This window comes from Amphiura filiformis, chromosome 11 (assembly GCF_039555335.1).
Source record: "Amphiura filiformis chromosome 11, Afil_fr2py, whole genome shotgun sequence".
In the NCBI taxonomy this organism is placed as follows: domain Eukaryota; kingdom Metazoa; phylum Echinodermata; class Ophiuroidea; order Amphilepidida; family Amphiuridae; genus Amphiura; species Amphiura filiformis.
The window spans coordinates 9,843,312-9,861,266 of NC_092638.1; the positions used below are offsets into that span (position 1 = coordinate 9,843,312).

Genomic DNA, 17,955 nt, shown 5'->3' on the forward strand with positions numbered 1-17,955 from the left:
TTACAAATTGCCCCCCCCCCACAGCTCCCCACCCCTTTGTGGATGAATAGCTAGTAAAATGAAGGAAAGCTGAAATAATTATGACTGAATGTATGAATGGGGGATGAATGTATTTCAGGGGCCTATATGAGTGAGCCCTGGGGGAGGGTAAAATTGAGGGGGGGGGGTAAAATTGGGGGAGGGGGGGGAAGAAGATTTTTTTTACCAGCCTATTAAAAGGGGGGGGGGGGTTGGCAAGGCGAGGGGGGGGGCAATGATTTTTGGCAGGGCGAGACTGGATATGGGGGGTGGCACCTTTTTGGCATGTTGGAAATTTTACTTGTCGAAGGGGCTGGGGGGGGGATCATACTAATTATTGCACAGCCCCTGAATAAATGAATGGATGAATTTATGAATTTATGATTTGGGGTCAATTTCAGGATTTTAATTTTTGGTAGGCCTATGATATCGTACTTTGGTCACAATTTTCCAGGGGGGCGGGGGTCTTTAACTTTCGGTTGGGTGGGGATGTGCAGCTGGGACTCCGAACTTAACGAAAAACGAACCTGAAATTATTATCAATTTTTGGACAATTTTTACTTATTATGAAAAATGTACTTTTTCCTGCCAACCCCGAATCTGCTGCATATCCCTGTTTCCACCATAGGCGTCGATCCCCCAATATTTTGCCAGGGGGGGTGGTCCATACAATCATCCAGGGCTGTCAACTTTTTGGAATTGCTTGGCGTGATACAGAGACGTACCGGGATTTGCCGACTCCAATGTTCATTTTGTACCATGATTATTTGAGCCACAGCGCTTGAGAGTGTGAAAAGCGGGGAGGGGGGGGGGTGGGGGTAGGACAACAAATTATTCATGACAATGCGTGAGATTTTACTCATTTTCCAGCTTTTTGCGTGAGCTTTACTACCTTGGCGTGAGATTATACTACCTTGGCATGAGACCGTGAGAAAGTGACCCAATGCGTGAGACTCACGGCCAATGCGTGAGAGTTGACAGCCCTGCAATCACCCCCTGTTGACGGCTGTAAGTGGGTTTATGACCAAATTAACCTCATATTTGGCCATTTTAGCCCCCAAAGTGCACATTTTTTCGTGCTTCAAGACCCCCCTGTGGGGAATGTAATGAATATTGAAGTGAATGTTGATTTTAACATCCCATTGCAAATATCCAAGTGGAATGAATGTATAAGGGGGCTATCATTTTCTTCGGAAGGGGGGTCCCAAATTTTCCAAAAGTCGGTGTCAATAAAATTGTGACCCCTCTATTTCAGCAACAAATATTTTATGACCCCCCCCACCACTGATACACCTTACCCCCTAAACAGGCTAAAATTGTATTGAAATCAGTCTTGTTGAATAAAATAAAAACTATCTGTGGTCATCTTGTGACTCACTACATTTTGTTCATCAAAAATGTTATGACCCCCCTATTTTTCTTTCCAAAATTTATGAACCCCCCCCCTCCGTATATTTGGGACCCTCCTGCTGAAGAAAATGATATCCCCTAATTGTATGAATGACAGGGCATGGGCAATTGGTCACCGGCTGTCCCATCTTGCAGATTTAGAGCCATTTCTTAGCAACTTTGTTTTTTAAAAATGAGAACGTTATCCAATATTGTATTATACAATAGGATTGTGACAATTTTTTTCCTTTTTAATTCCAGGTCTAGGCTACAATGTAAACAAACTGCAAATTGACAAACTTTGCTGTTGTCAGTTTGCAGTCCACTTTATAGTGCTTTATGTTATGAACCCCAGAACTCAAACCAAACTACAAATTTCACAAAATCATGCATTTTAACACTCAGTCTATCGGTCTCAACTTCCAAGTTAGCTAACCCCTCCCTAAATTTGTCAGGGGGCAGTCATCCCCCTCACAGCTATATCACTGGCAGAGATTGTGCATAGATGTTAAATGACTATAAAGGTATTCAGCCCAGACTCGTCCCCCTTTCTTCAAATCCAGGATTCACAAGTCTTCCAAGACAGATTAAAGAGCTTTAAAGCTGAATTTGACCAATGAGGTAGCGTACTTTACGCAACGCAACCAAAAGTGCTCTACATTATTGGCTAGAAACCAATCACTCAGCGATGGAAGTACAATGTGCACATACTTTATTATTATTATTATTATTATTATTTATTCTTTCTTTATTGAGGGTAATACTGCTTCAGTGACAAGCACTGCTTTTCAAGCAGGCCCTCATTGTATACATGTTATAGCAACAAAATATATTACGATACACAATATTTAAAAAAATAGCATACATAATATACTAGTATTACAAATAAGTATAATGGTATCATCAAATACAAGAAAATTATAAATACCATGATTCAAAATACAGAATAATACAATAATCATATTTATACAAAAAATAAGCAAGCAAATGAACAAAATGTAGATAAAGACAGGCCTAAATTTCTTTAATTTTTGACTGAAATTGGCCTAAAGTCATATTTTTCCATCTGGCGCTCTTACTGTCGGTGGCAAAGAATTCCATGCATAGGCTGCCCTGACGTGAAAAGAAATACGTTGACCTGAATTTGATTTAAATTTTGGAACAATCAATGTATTAGAAGTATGATTTCTAGTTATATGATTATGGTTATCATGAACAAAATCAAATTGAGAAGATAAGTATGATGGATATTCATTCTTTAAACATTTGAAAACAGTCATTAATAGAGTATTATGCCATCTTTGATCAAGTTTAACCCACTGCAAAGTATTCATTAAATCATTAGTTGGTGTCCTTATATCTGCTGAGAGAATTATTCTAGCTAAATTATTATGAAGTACCTGAAGCCTATTATGGTACTCTACACTAAAATTTGACCAGACCATGCTGCCATAATCAAAGTGGGGAATAACAAGAGCATTGGATAACATTACAGTGGTTTTGTATGGAAGGAAATATTTTATACGTTTTATTATGCCAGTTCTTTTGGAAATAGTTTTACTAACATTATCAACGTGAGCTGACCAAGACATCTTGCTATCAAATTTTACACCTAGATATTTAAACTCATCTACTCTTTCAATATCATTGTTGTTATATAATAAATGTACATTGTTGAACTTTTCAAGCATTTTGTTTGTACCAAAGATCATAAACTTAGTCTTTTCAACATTTAAAGTGAGTTTGTTTACTTTGAACCATTCAGCTACCCTACTTAGACATGACTCCATTTGAATTTTAAGATCAGATTCATTTTAGCTTTACACATTAAAGAGGTATCATCAGCATACATTACAGTTTTACATTCAGACACAGCATTAGGTAAACAGTTAACAAAAATGATAAACAGTAAAGGACCTAAAATTGAGCCCTGAGGAATACCAATATCAATTGGCCTAAAGTCAGAGAGAGTTGAGTTAACATTAACAGTTTGTTCTCTGTTGTTTAAGTATGATTTAAACCATAATAATTCATCCCCATATACCCCATATTGTTTAAGTTTCCTAATCAGAATATCATGATTTACAGTATCAAATGCTTTCTTTAAGTCTATAAATAAAACGCCTGTAGCATAACCTGTATCCATATTCTTTAAAATGTAATCTTGCACATCTAGAAGGGTTGTTGTTGTGGAATGATTCGGACGAAATCCTGATTGTGCATTTGATAACAGTCCTACATTACTCATATATTCATATAATTGATCATGGACAGCTCTTTCAATGATCTTTGATACAATTGGTAATACAGAGATAGGTCTATAGTTACTAATATTAGTTTTATCACCTGATTTAAATATTGGAGTTACTTTAGCCTTCTTCCATGCATTAGGAAAATTAGACCCATTCAAAGACAGGTTGCAAATATGAACAAGGCATTTTGAGATGAAAGGCGCAGCCAACTTTAATAACCTTACATTGAATGGATCTAATCCTGACGATTTACAATTTTGCATTTTACTTATTTGTTTGAGAACAAATTCATTAGATATTGCTCTAAAACTAAATTTGTTTACACTATGATTTTGATGAGAACATACAGTATTACAAGTGCATACATAATTATCATTGTTATTATTAAATTTACTCCCAAGTTCATTACCTATTGAAGTGAAAAACTCATTGAACTCATTTGCCATATCCTTTTTGTTGCCTGAGTAATTACCATTCTTTTTAACAACTGCTGTAGGTATACTTGATGTTTTGTTTGGTATAATTTTCTTAATTGTTTTCCAAAGATTTTTACTATTATTTATGTTGTTACTTATAGCCTCGTTACAATAACTCTTTTTCAGTGAATATTTCATATTGTTTACTTTATTTCTAAGAGACTTTGCTTTACTCCAATCTTCAGCATTATTTGTCTTATGTGCTTTTGAAAAATAGTAGTCCCTATCTTTACTTAGTCTCAAAAATTCACTATTCACCCATTCAGGTAAACAACCTTTAACTTTCTTTTCCTTAAATGGTGCATGCTTGTCACAGGCAGCATTGAATGAAGACTGCCATTCATTAAGTGCTTCATTGACATCATTTATATTACGAATTCTACCCCAATCAATATTTTTGATTGTATCAATATAATCTACTTCATTAAAGTTTTTGAAACATCTTGATCTTACAATTTTTTTTTTTTTTTTCAACTTATTACATTTTCTTACAGCATATATTAATGAATGATCACTAAGACCTAAACTATGAACACCAGATGAGATAACAAGTTCTGGTTTTGATACAAATATTAAATCAATTTTTGTTTTACTAGTTTCAGTTATTCTTGTATAATCTGTTATAATTTGTTTCATATTAGAATTGTTTGCCAACCTTGTCACTTTTCTTAAATTACCAATTTTAACCTGATCTAAATTAAAGTCTCCTAAAATATATACATCATCATATAAATTGTTACATTTCTTAAATATATCATCAAGATTATCAAGAAAATCAACAGTACAGTCTGGTGGGCGATAAATACTGCCAACTAAAATAGGCTTTGTGTTGGTTAAATTAAGTTCAATAAAAATACCTTCAATATCATTATCATATAAATCCTCATTTTGTTTTGACAAAATACTGTTTTTAACATAACATAAAACTCCACCCGTATTTTACCATTTTGTCTATCAAGTCTATAAGTATTATAACCATCTATTTCTACTTCTGAGTCATCAACATCCTTATCTAACCAAGTCTCATTAATACATAATGCATCAATAGCATTGTCATTCAAAAGGAAATTAACCTCATCAACTTTGTGGATTAAACCCTGGATATTTAAATGAGCTATTTTAAGGCCCTTCCTAATCTTACACTTTAAATCAATAAAGCCCTCATTAAGAGGAAGTTCATCATTAGCAAATTTGTGAAAACAATTCTTACAATACCAATTATTTATTTAGCTTAACATCATTATCATCAACACATCTAAGGTGAAAATCAAGAGTACAATTATTACAAGTTACATAAAGATCATTTTTTAAGATTTTTCTTATACACTCACCACAAAAATAATTTTCAGTTTTCTTGCAAATTTTGACATTCTTTACAGTTTTTAAAATTTCAGTTCTTTTTTTACCGGTACTATTTTTATCTTTTACCTTACAACACTTGTTTGTACACTCATTGTTGTCACATGTTGTGACACTAGTAATTTTTTCATCATCAAGATTTCCATTGTCTGCACCATTGGCATAAACATCATGAGAATTTTCATTTTCCATAGCAGAAGTACCGATTGAAACATCATTATTACTACTACATGTAATAGCACTAGTTATATGTACAGATTTCTTTAGAATAGCATTAACATGTTTAGTGTCATCACTCATATTATTTACAATATTTATATCATTTGTTATATTATTTACATGAACATTGTTATTACTAGGAATATTGTGGGAACAATTGTAATTTACAGAAGTACTTTCAGGATAAACATCTGCTTTTTCAAAACATAATCTACTTGTATCATCACTATTAGCTTGGTCAATAACATCAAAAACACTTGAATGAAAATGAATGAATGGATGATTGTGATGAGAGGGAGTGACTTTATGAGCACAATAGGTAACACTTGAGACATGATGATGAGGTGAATAAATAGAATTTACATTTTGGCTATTGATGTTATTATTAGAATTATTTACAATAGTCATAGATGAAGAAGATGTGTTATCATTACATGTAGAACCTATACAATATGAATGATCAGTTTGATTGCTTGAAATAGTCCTTTTAATTTCACATTGTTTTTCACCATGTTCATTACATATACGAGAAGAAAGACCTATGTTCCTTGCTGATGTTGATTCCATATAAAAGGGGTTGACTGAGAGTCTATTACATTTCTAAAGTTCCTTACAAGTCTGCTGATGCCATGGTTGTTCAGGTGAACCTTGTCCCAATATAGGTCTTCTCTAATATGTCCTTCTTCTGTAACAAATGATGAGGCATGGTCTGCAAATGATACACGAGCACTAGCACGACAATTTCAAAGATGGTGTTCAGTTCATATATAACTCCGTTTAAGACATTACTTCTTGCAAGGGGATCAGTCGGGGAAGAATACTTGATACAATGATGTGCGCGTTAGGAAATTTCTGAAGAGCTGCATTGACAAGGCGTCTCGCTTTGGCTTCACAAGCCTCGGTTGATTCGCGCTTTACATTATTAGTCCATGCTTGTAGGATGACACGTTTTGGGTTTACATACTCACAATCCTCGACAAGTCTCTGAATCTCAACTATGGTTGCTCCACTCTTTGCAAATACTTTTGTGGACCTTCCTTTGTAGAATCTATCTTCATTAATCCGCTTGCATATAGAGTTACTAAAAATTAGGATCTGTGGGCATTCTTTCGGCGGTGGTTTCTCACTAGTACTTTTTGTAGGTTGTCTTGTTGGTCTTGGAGTTGGTTTAGTAGTAGGCCTTGACTTTGCTGAGTTAGCGGGGACATGTTTGTCTGGGGTCATCAAATCGATGCTGGGGGCTGAAGGAACAGCAGTTTCTGCTACCTGATCAAATAAAGCGCTGTAGGAATTTGATGTTGTTACTGCTGGTGCACTTTCTGTTGGCTGGGATAGGCGACTTGCTGTTTTGGGAAGTTCAAAGTTCTGCACATGGGTCTCCTTTAGACTGAAAATTTCAGCCTCTAGTACACTGTTACGCTCACTGAGTTCGCGAAATGCTGACGAAATCTGGGTAAAGTTTTGTCGCAAGTCTCTAAATTCTTGTAGCTGTGAGGTGAAATCCTTTACCTTGTCTTGCAGGCTTTGAATTTTCCTTCTGAGTTGAGGTGTTTCATCTGGAGCGGAGTCAGTTTGAGTTTGTGCATCACAAGATGTAACTCTAGTTTGAACAGAAGAGTCTGTCATTAGTTCGTGATTGAGTTCAAATGTTGGCAGATTTTCACTTTTGTCCGATGATGTGATAGCGTGGTTATGTGTTGGCGTAGAAGTAGAAGGACCAGGTGTGAAGGGGAAGGCTGCAACATTCTCTTCTGCTAATTTGTTACCAATTTCTGTTAAGATGGTATCTATCCAAGTTTGATGGAGTGATCCTTGGACTGAGATAGTGTTGGTAGATGCATAGCAAGTGATGGTTACATGTTGTAGTGTATCTCCAGGCATAACACATCTGAAGATGCAGCCGTACCTGCCCTTGTCTTCTGCTGTACCATATCTAGCACATAGTTCATAAGATAGTTGATCAAATATATCTGGGTTGACAGCTATTGTTGTTGACATAGTTTTTGGTTCAATTTTCCACATAGAGTGATCAAATATGTCCACATTTGTAAATCCATTGAAAGTACCATGGAAAGACTGCCATAGATGATTGACAGCTCCCTTTGTTATGCTCGTTAAGTTCATTGTTATATAGGCAGGATGTTCTTGGAAGAAAATCAATACCAGTGATGTAGAGTTGTAGTCCAAGTTGAATTATAATACAAAATATGAAATCAAATGTCATATATTTTCTCCAAAACAGTGATCAAGTTTATAAAATAAAGTTGATCAGTAAATTCAGACATCAAGATGAAGATGTTGATATAAAATTCAATAGGTAATCCAAAGTAAAAACAGCGTAATTATGGTGATTTGTCAGAGCTCATGTGGAGTGATGCACACTAGTTGAATAGCAGTTTCATTCCTGGGTTAATTGATGAAAGAGAGTACATAATGTTGCAGTTGATGTTGGTCTCTTTCCTTTTAATTGGGTGGGGTGGGTGGGGGAATTAATAAACAAATTGATTACTTTAACATGATCATGATGCCATACACAACCATCTTTCTTCCTTTGTTTTATTATAAATCCTGCGATGCTTTTACAATTGCTACTTCTACCACATTCACAAAAAATCACTAAAACTTTCTACAAATTACACAGATAATCTTGTTTAAAAACATACATTGGTCATGTAACCAAGTCTGGGAACCAAGAGTGAAATTTAGCTAACACTGACTTTTCACATGTCCAAAAGGGAACAAACCAAATAATTGATGACGTCCTATTTTAATGTAACTAAAGTTAATTTTTTATTACTTCCGTGGTCCTGGTACGCGCTGGTGAATTGCGATCGTGTAAAGTGACAAGGTCGCTTACAACGCGCCACGCACAAATGGGTCAACCGGCTTGTTGTCTAGTGCGTTGATCAGCCAATCAGAGTGATTGTTTATTTCTTCTGTGTGTGCGCTCATCTACACTTGGCGCACAGCTTGGACCACGGAAGTAATAAAAAATTAACTTTAGTTTATAAATACAAATTATCTAATCCAGCTCCAGTGACACCTCAGTTTTTTCCCTGGACCTTTGAATGTAATGTAATAGGTATTAGCATTCTACTTGAAAATTCAATATAACAAGGCCATACATGTAGTGCTAGTTTCCATGTCCCTCAGAGAACATTTGCCCAATCCTACCCTGGTAATAATATGTGACATGATCAAGGGGAATGAGTCGCATGTCGACCCTGGTCAAAAATGAGGATTACATAAGTTTCTAAAGAGGACAATTAGAGCTTTCAGAAACTGAAAACCCCATGTTGATATGACTTTTCTTTGCAAAGTTATGTCAATTTATCAATCGCTGAAAACAATATAAAACAAAAGAATTTTAACACTTTCTTTGCCAATATCTCAAAAAATCAATATTAGCGACATCCGACTCATTTCCCTTGATCGTGTCACATATACAGAGGTGTCACTGGAATCAGATGAAGTTATAGCTGAACCCTACTCCCTATCTGTAACAATACAGGAAGTAGGTCAAAATAACATGTTTTTAAGGGCATAGAAGAAATACAATCAACATTTAAACAGTTTTGTTCATATGTGACCGTACAGCACGAATGAACTGTAAATGTCCTAAATTGTATTCAAGTTAAAAAAAAAAAAAAAAAGCACAGTGATTTATAGTGCGCTACGCACAGGCACAACGCCTTGACGTTGATCCACAAGCCTCAGCACACTTTACAGGTTGTCGCTGACCACTACGGCCCCACATCATTCCATAAACCATTAAACAACAATTCAGGGACTTTGCTGCTTCACAGCGTACACCCTAGACATTCCACAAATAACCATCGCAACCAGGATCAGCTCCCCGAGTTTCGTAGTTCGTACGGGTTACAACGAGACAATAAGCTTTCAAGCTAACTCAATTTTTCCACGAGAGCAAACTAGGCACCGCCAGAGTTCGAACCCACAACCTCTCGCACCATAGTCGAACGCCTTATCGATTGAGCTAACTTGACTGCAAAAAATGTGCACAAAGTGTAAAATGTGAACAAAGTGTAAAATGTGCACAAAGGTCGTATTCATCGGTACCTCAAGTTGCTTCGACAAGTATCTCATTTAGATAGTCAAACACCTTTTAAACCAATCAATAATCCTATTGTTGAAGAGGATAATAAGCTTCTACCTTAGATGTCTATAGAATTCTTAACAGCTCTGGTCTTTGTTTGCTTTGGCTAAATCCTGTTCAATGACCGCCAATTATGACTGTTTGATATCTATTACTAGCAATGTAGAAACGAAAGAAGGTATCAATTTGTTGAAGGAGCAAAGTTCAACAAACCATAACCCCGCTTCTTGATATCGTTTGAAGTCAAATTATATACCATTTTTAAGCTTATGATATATATTTTTTAAACACGAAATAAAACAAAATTGACCAGGGGAGGAATTTATGGCTCATTTGTCATGTACGGTCACATATAATTTCTATCATTATTATGTTTTGATGAATCTAAATGTGTAAAAATATTGGATCAAAAACATAATAATGATAAAATTGGATGCTTTTCACCCAATATTTATCCCTATGAGTTTTTAAATATTGGACTCGCCTCTGTCTTGTTCATTAAATTAAAACTCATAGCTCGACCAATAAATATGGGCTTAATTGATCCAATTTTATTTCATTATCAGTATTAGGCCATTCCAGTTGTAATCCACACACCCTACATGCCCTATGGAAGACATCCAGGGACAGGCGATTTGCGCGGAACTTTTTTTCCGCGCAATTTGCTATTTTTTTCCCTATGGGCAGGGATACATGATTTGCACTAAAAAATCAGTTCCGCGCAATTTGCTATTTTTTTCCGCGCAAATCGCCTGTCCCTGGACATGACCGTAGTCTTCAACACAAGAAATATGAATTTGAATGGGGTTACCTGAATGGGTGACTCCATATTGAAATCTACACTCCATATGTGGGAGATTATGGTCATAGGGGTGCATGGATTTCAGCTGCAATAACCTATGGGTTGTTCCCTATCTTAACAGAATGGTAAAATTATATACAAATTTAAGATACAGTCTACAAAGTGAGAGTGCCCATATTAAATTCTTCAGGCAGACTCTTAGTCTTACTATAAAGTTTACGACAATAAAGTGCTTCAAAAGTGACCTGGAATGTCTTTATGGCTCATACTGAAATTTAGTAAATTAAATCTTGAAATAATGAAGTATATGCAATGTGTACAAATCTACATTAAATGTGCCAATAGCAGCTTGGATGTGACACAATGTGTTGATTTCGTTGAAAACTCTAGAAATACACCATTTGTTAGAGAGAATGCAATATGGTAATAGGCAGGTTCTTGTTTCATTATGTTGTTACTATATTAGTCTCAGTTCTCCCCATTAAATTCTATGGATCATACTATAAAATGTGATGTGGGAGCATTTTTCAAATTAGACATTATGATAAACTTCATTATACTGTTATCGAAGTTAATTGTTGAGAATATACAATGTGCAACTCTGTTAGGTTGTGATAAAACAAAGCTAGAGCAAGTTATTTGTAGAGGAACATCAAATTTCACTTCCTCACAGGGTTATTTTTAGACCAGAGCACCCTATCAAGGCAGTGGCAGGTGGCATTCACTGTGGTGGTGGTGACCTGGGGTGGTGACAGGAATTTTTTTTTTGGGGGGGCAAAATAGTGGATTTTCTGTTTGTCATAATTTTTTTTAATGTTGTTTTATCTGAAATAAAAAAAATGTGGTAAAATTGCTCCCAAAACAATAATGCATGCAGTCTACAGGAAACAAACACTGGTCCCACTCTTGCCACCAGTCTGTCAGAAGAACAAGATTTTGATTTTGGTCCGACTAGCTGATGACAGACACCGCAGACTTGACATCACAAAATTAATTTGCCGTCAGGTTCCCTTGACATCTACATGTACTATAGCTGACAACAAAGTTGCTTTGTTTCAGATTGATGCTGCAAATTTACAGATGGCACTCCTCAGTTTGTCCTTTCCAACAAATATCAGCAACACTATATATAGCGGGAAATTTGTGCAAGATTTTCATTTTCACACTTTTTGTGGTTTACTTAAGATTAACCCTGTGTCAATGGAAGTAATGTACAGAGCTACTTTGAAAATTTGAATTAAAAAACAACTCAGAAATCAGAACTGAAAAAAAATCATGAAAAATTAATACTGCTAAAATATCCCGCTATATACAATTCTCCCAAATTTTCTTGTGTGGCACTGGATCAACCCATACACAGGATTGAGCTGCATACCAATCTGTCGTCAGTTGGCATAATATACATGTATAGAGTCATGACAAAAAAATGGGTCCATGCATCTTCCGATCACCTCTTCTTGAAACCATACTTCTTGCGTTCATAGAACAGATCTGTCTTGGAGCTGCCAAGGTTGACTATCTTTGGGCATCCATCTCTCTGTAAAAAATAATGCAGAAAAAAATTAAGAACTGCAGATATATGTGATAGTAGCCTACTTTAAAGTTACAGATTATAGACTTTATAAAACAAATTTGCCAAATTGGATGGTCGAGTAGCCCTGAACACATTTCGTCAGTACAACGCATTACATAATCGAAATCAATGTTTGCTGAGCACATGGCAAATGATTCAAAGATACATTGTATATACTCACTTAGCACTCCATGAGCAAAACACATGGACAGGGAGACAACCAGGAAACACATTACCTCTGGGGGAGGCATAAAAATCAGGGGAAAACACAAAAACCAGTACACAGTCAAACATTGAGAGGTTGTCATGTTGATAAAGTTGATTTCAGCATTGAGGTTTTGAACAACACATTATACAGGGCTGTCAACTTTTACGCATCCAGCATTTGGGCACTTTCTCACACCAAGGTAGTCAAATCTAACACCAAGGTAGTAATCTCACGTCAAGGTAATACAATTTCATGCATCATCAAAACAATTATCTGGTTATTTGTCCCTAGACCCTCCACTAACTGGAATGCCACGTACTGATGTCAAAATTTCCTGAAAAACATATTACCAAATCCTGAAAATGCACTTTTCTCTCTCCTTTTGCACAGGAAGGGAGCAAACGTTTCCTGAAATTGGTCAATTTTCTTAGAAATTTCCTGACATCAGGAAATTTCCTGAAAAGTCGCATCTCTGAGATTCTTGAGCACCCTGGCAAATAAAATCATGGGTCAAAAATGAACAATTTTAGTCGGCAAACACAATTGTCCAATTCCATCCCGGTACATGCTCCTGTTTGACAATATCTCATGCATAAGGAAGTTCCAAAAAGTTGACAGCCCTGTACTATAGTTACGCCTGTTATCGAAACATGAGTTATACTGTAAAAGTCAATATTTTCATGGGAAGATATTTTCGAGATTTTGTCAATTGCGCGAGAATTAAATTTCACAATTTTGATATTGATAAAAAATACGACAATTGAATTGACACGTATCTAAACTCGTAATGAGATGTAAAAATTCTGAAAAAAGTCGATAGATAAGCTTAAAATCACGCCGACATGAGTTACGATTGCTGACTTTCGGTGTAAACATGCTTAATTCCTGGTTCGTTCTACTTCCGGGTTTGGGTCAATTTCGGGAGATAATTTTTGACTTTCCGATAAAAACATGATCGCACGGTAAGCTTATTCGGACAAAATGGAAATTTCATTTTTTGTCTTTTTGATGTGTCGTAAAGTGTCGAAAAAGGACAATTTATTTTGACATGTCGGATTTAGAGTCATATCGACGATAATACGACACATACGACAGTCGATAACAGGCCTACCCTGTACATGTATACCCTACTCACATCTTTTTCCTGTATAGTACACTCTTTGCAGTAGTAGGCATCAGACACTCCAGGCCCTCCACATATGACACACCTTCCTTGATATGATCCATAGTTGCATTCATCACAGATTCTCACCAGAGTACATGGTCTCACATAGGAATCACATATCACACACTTGCCATCACATTTCTCGCATAGTCGTCCGATAGCTGTTGAAAATATAGAAGCAGTGACAAGTTTTTGGTGATTGTTCTAACAAGTGTACATGTAATGACTCTAATTTCAAAATGGAGTCACATTTTGTCCGTCCCTCATGTCTGTCCCTAACTAAGTAACATAAAGTTTATGTTCCATTTAAACATGTAAACTAAGAACCATTTGTCTCTTGACTCTTGTATTGATATTATAGAGTTCATTCAAATTACATAATGTTACAACAGTGACAGTGTAATTAAGGCCAAAAGTTTCACTTTCAATAGAAAAAAAAGAAAGAAGTTTGGTTTTTAAAATCTATTATTGATTTCCGTCCCTCACAATCACAGCCGCATCTGGCCCTCACAGACTTAAAGTTAATTTTTATTATTTCCGTGGTCCGGTATGCACGCTGGTGAACTGGTAGGAGTGTCAAGTGTCGCCTACTACGCACCAAGCCAAGACCAATGGGTCAACCGGCTTGTTGTCAAGGCGTCGATCAGCCAATCAGCGTGATTGTTTATTTCTTCTGTGTGCACGCCAGTGTTGTAGGTCTCGAGACCGGCCTCGGTCTTGGACCTGCTGGTCTCGGTCTTGGTCTCGGCCCTCCTGGTCTTGAGGTCTCGGTCCGAGACCGGGTTCGAGACCGGCAAAATAGCACCATTTTGGTTACCTATCAGCGATTCATTAATTTTCATTAATTCCATTAATTGAATCATTCATGATTACTAAATCCCCAATTAATATTCTCAATCTTATAAGTTATATCAGAACCTACTCATTTATTTACAACTAGAGTTAATACCCGTATGCGTAAATGATTATTAAGCTCTATATGCCCGTATACATAACAGCAACATAGCCGGAACCGACATGACCTTTGACCTCTGTTTGATGACCTTTGACCTCGGATGACATAAATTAATTAATTTTGATGACCTTTTGTTTATTTATTTATTTATTTATTTGACCGCAGATGGCATTACTTATTTACCGATAATTAATTAAAGCAATTAATTTATATACCGTATTGGTCTGAGTATAGTCCCACGCTCGAGTATAATCCCACCCCCATTTTTCGAAAAATTTCAGAAATTGTAAAAAAAATTTTTTAATTTTTTTTTTTAAGTTTATTTTTTCGGTTTTGGAGTGTCCTGGACCTAGACCTAGATGCTAGGATCATTCATGGTTGACCTAAAATAAAATAAAATAAAACAAATTTCAAGATATTTTGTATTTTTAATATGAAAATTGATAATTTGTATTCATGTCATACTCTATTAATGATTTCAAAATGCATTGAATGCATTTTGAAATCATTAATAGAGTATCACATGAAAACAAAGTATCAATTTTCATATTAAAAATACAAAATATCTTGATTTTTTTTTTTTTTTTTTTTTTTTAGGTCAACCATGAATGATCCTAGCATCTAGGTCTAGGTCCAGGGACACTCAAAACCGAAAAAATGAACTTTAAAAAAAAAAATTTTTAAATTTTTTTTAAATTCGAGTATAATCCCATCCCCCAATTGTGAAAAATTTTCACATAAAAAACGGGTGGGACTATACTCGGACCAATACGGTAGTTACTTGTGCCTTCATCTTACTATAATTTGCCTAATGTTGTATGCTTGTATGTATGTATGTAGAAAATTTTCTGCTGTCTGGGAACTTGATGACAAGTGCTGGAAATTTTCTGTGAAATAACTGAAATAGGCCTATGTGCGCGTAGCGGACATCACGAGCGCGAAGCGCGTAGTCCTAATGGCCGGGGTCCAGGGCCCGCTTAAGGGCCCTGGAAGCTCAGGGTATAGATGCGCTCTCGTGCAATCTGAGCCTTATTTTGGAACAGTTTTCTATAACTTAAAATTTCAAAGTAATACTGTCAAAACTCACAAATTTCCAACAATGTCAGTTTTTTGTCGCAAGTCATAGTACATAGTGTATGATTGATATAATCACATCTAGGGCTCAACCGATTCTTGGATCGGATATCGTATCGGCCCAATATTTTCGATATCAGTATCGGATCGGATGTTGGTAAAAGTCGCAGAAAACTTTGAAAAAAAAAAAAAAAAAAAAAAATTTTTTTTTTTTTTTTTAAATTTTTTTTTTTCTGTGACCTCAGGTCCTTTCTGGGAACGCCGTTCCCGCGGTTTTTGGAGGCCTGATGTATGCGTGTATGTGTGTGTGCAACACTGGTGCACGCTCGTCTACGCTAGGCGCACAGCTCGGACCAAATAAAAAATAAAAATAAACTTTAGCGAAGCGCTAAGCCTTGAGCATCCGAAAGCATATAGCGCGAGGTGTTCAACCAAGCGCTTTACTGCGAGCCTGGATAGTATTTAAAAGCAACAGGCAACAAAAGCCCAAATTAAAGTAGTGCTAGTGCTATCTGTAGGTATCCCAGGCAAACCTTAGTTTAAACACACTTGCTAGTCAGCCAAATTCGCCAATAATGTCAATGCATATCTACATAGAAATTTAAAACAACTGGCCGAAGAAGGAAATCTACATTTATGTTTCCTATACTTCACTTGACCCAAATATATGATTTTTTATGGTGATAAGACAATCGCACATGGAATTTTAGACGGATTTGATAGCAGTTCCATTAAAAAAAGCTGCTATCATAATGAGACCAAGATCTAGAAACACCAGGACCGCGACACTCCGGCACTTGTTGGAAGACATCAAGTACAGCAGACAGTACATATGTACAATGTGATTTTCTCATTTATAATTAGGATTACGTCATTGCCAGAGCTTGTTTTATTTGTTCATTAGAATGATTGACAGCGGTGGGCGGACTTATACTCTAAAAATGTGATTTTCGGATAAATTATAGGTCACTAGGTCTATTCTGACCGTCTCTTCCTCAGATCTCTATGTAGGACTCTCATTACACGATCGTAGTAAGACTTGGCCGGCGACGACGCTTGCGAATTGCATGTCTTCAACTGCTGTATAGCATGGTATCAGTTTGTAGAGAGTGTCTTATCTCGCGCTCATTATTATAGGATCTCTGGAAACACCCCCGAAATGCTGTTTTGGGGAATTTTGCTAGCTGAATCTTTTTGATGAAAGTCAATCTTTGCCAAGATGTAACTTTGCTACGCCTACGGAAAGTGCTATGCAAAAAAAGGTTTTCAGTTTTGGCTTTGTTTACTCAAGGGCTTTAATTTGATATATAAGGCCAAGTAAAAAATAAAACATGTTTCACGTCCGGTTTTCAAAAAAAGGAGGAGGGGGGCTTTTTATTTTCTATTTTTATCGCAAAATTGGTGTAAATACCCATATATAGAGCTGTTTTAGCGTATACAATAATGCCTGGAAAAAGAAGGAGGCCCTTTTTATTTGTTGTTCTGAGAGTTACACCCTCCAATGATCACAAAACCTTCCTAAAATGTTTCTTGTATCTTAACAAGGCTATAGAAAGCATTCCAACTTCCTAGACATATTTTTTGAAAAGTTATAACTGAATTTCAAAAAATAAAAATATATTTGAGGAAACCTCAAAGGAAGCGGGAGGGGACGTGAAACATGTTTATTTTTTTATTTTGCCTAAAATGATGCAGTTTGATGGCAAATTTGAATTCACCTGGTATTCCTACTAGTTAATATAATAGTACTATTAAACAGTGTAAGCTTAAACTATTAGTTAAGCTTAAAATCACAATACATTCATATGACCACTTTCATCATGTTCATGAGTATGACTGTTAAACCAAGGAACTGGAGATTTCGAGACACTACAAAAAGTTTTCATCTTACCAACACCTGCTTGTTTGCGGCAGAAAATCAGATCAGGATGATGTTTGGCCATAGCTCGAGCTTCACGTACAATCGACGTTTAAAATTAAGTTGGCTCCATCCAGATGGATTTCTGGAATTATCAAAACGTAAAATCACCGATAAGTCGCCCAATTGTCTCTTTTTAAAACCACTGTTTTTCTATGAGACAGGAAATTCCAAAAATTGAGGAGGCCACTGGTTAAAAGTCGCCAAATATTATTTTTCTTAATCATTGGTTTCTATATTGGACCAGAAACCGTCAAAATCGCAGGGAAAATATATCAAAAGTCCCCCAATTGGGCTATCAAATTGGGGGTTTCCGGTAGAGTATCATACAGAATACACCAACCGGGTTTCCCAGCCCTTGAACCATGTGCCAACTAGAGCGGGGCAAATCGACCTAGCACAGAGGCCGGGTGTTAAGTAAAGCCCCGTA

General features: G+C 36.2%; 1 protein-coding gene across 2 annotated transcripts; it reads right to left on the reverse strand.

The window, feature by feature from the left end:
• Nucleotides 1–8,253: 8,253 nt before the first annotated feature.
• LOC140164332 (PHD finger-like domain-containing protein 5A) lies at nucleotides 8,254–17,828 on the reverse strand. 2 transcript variants are annotated; one of them, XR_011860511.1, is made up of 4 exons: nucleotides 17,499–17,828; nucleotides 13,549–13,739; nucleotides 10,600–12,169; nucleotides 8,254–10,437 (listed from the first exon to the last, which is right to left on the reverse strand). XR_011860511.1 is itself a non-coding variant. In XM_072187608.1 (3 exons), exons 1-3 carry the CDS (start codon nucleotides 17,548–17,550, stop codon nucleotides 12,080–12,082), a joined length of 333 nt encoding a protein of 110 aa, XP_072043709.1. In that variant the 5' UTR covers nucleotides 17,551–17,828; the 3' UTR covers nucleotides 8,254–12,079. The 2 variants fall into 2 exon arrangements, 1 of the variants encoding a protein (XP_072043709.1); XM_072187608.1 differs by having other exon boundaries at nucleotides 8,254–12,169.
• Nucleotides 17,829–17,955: the final 127 nt, after the last annotated feature.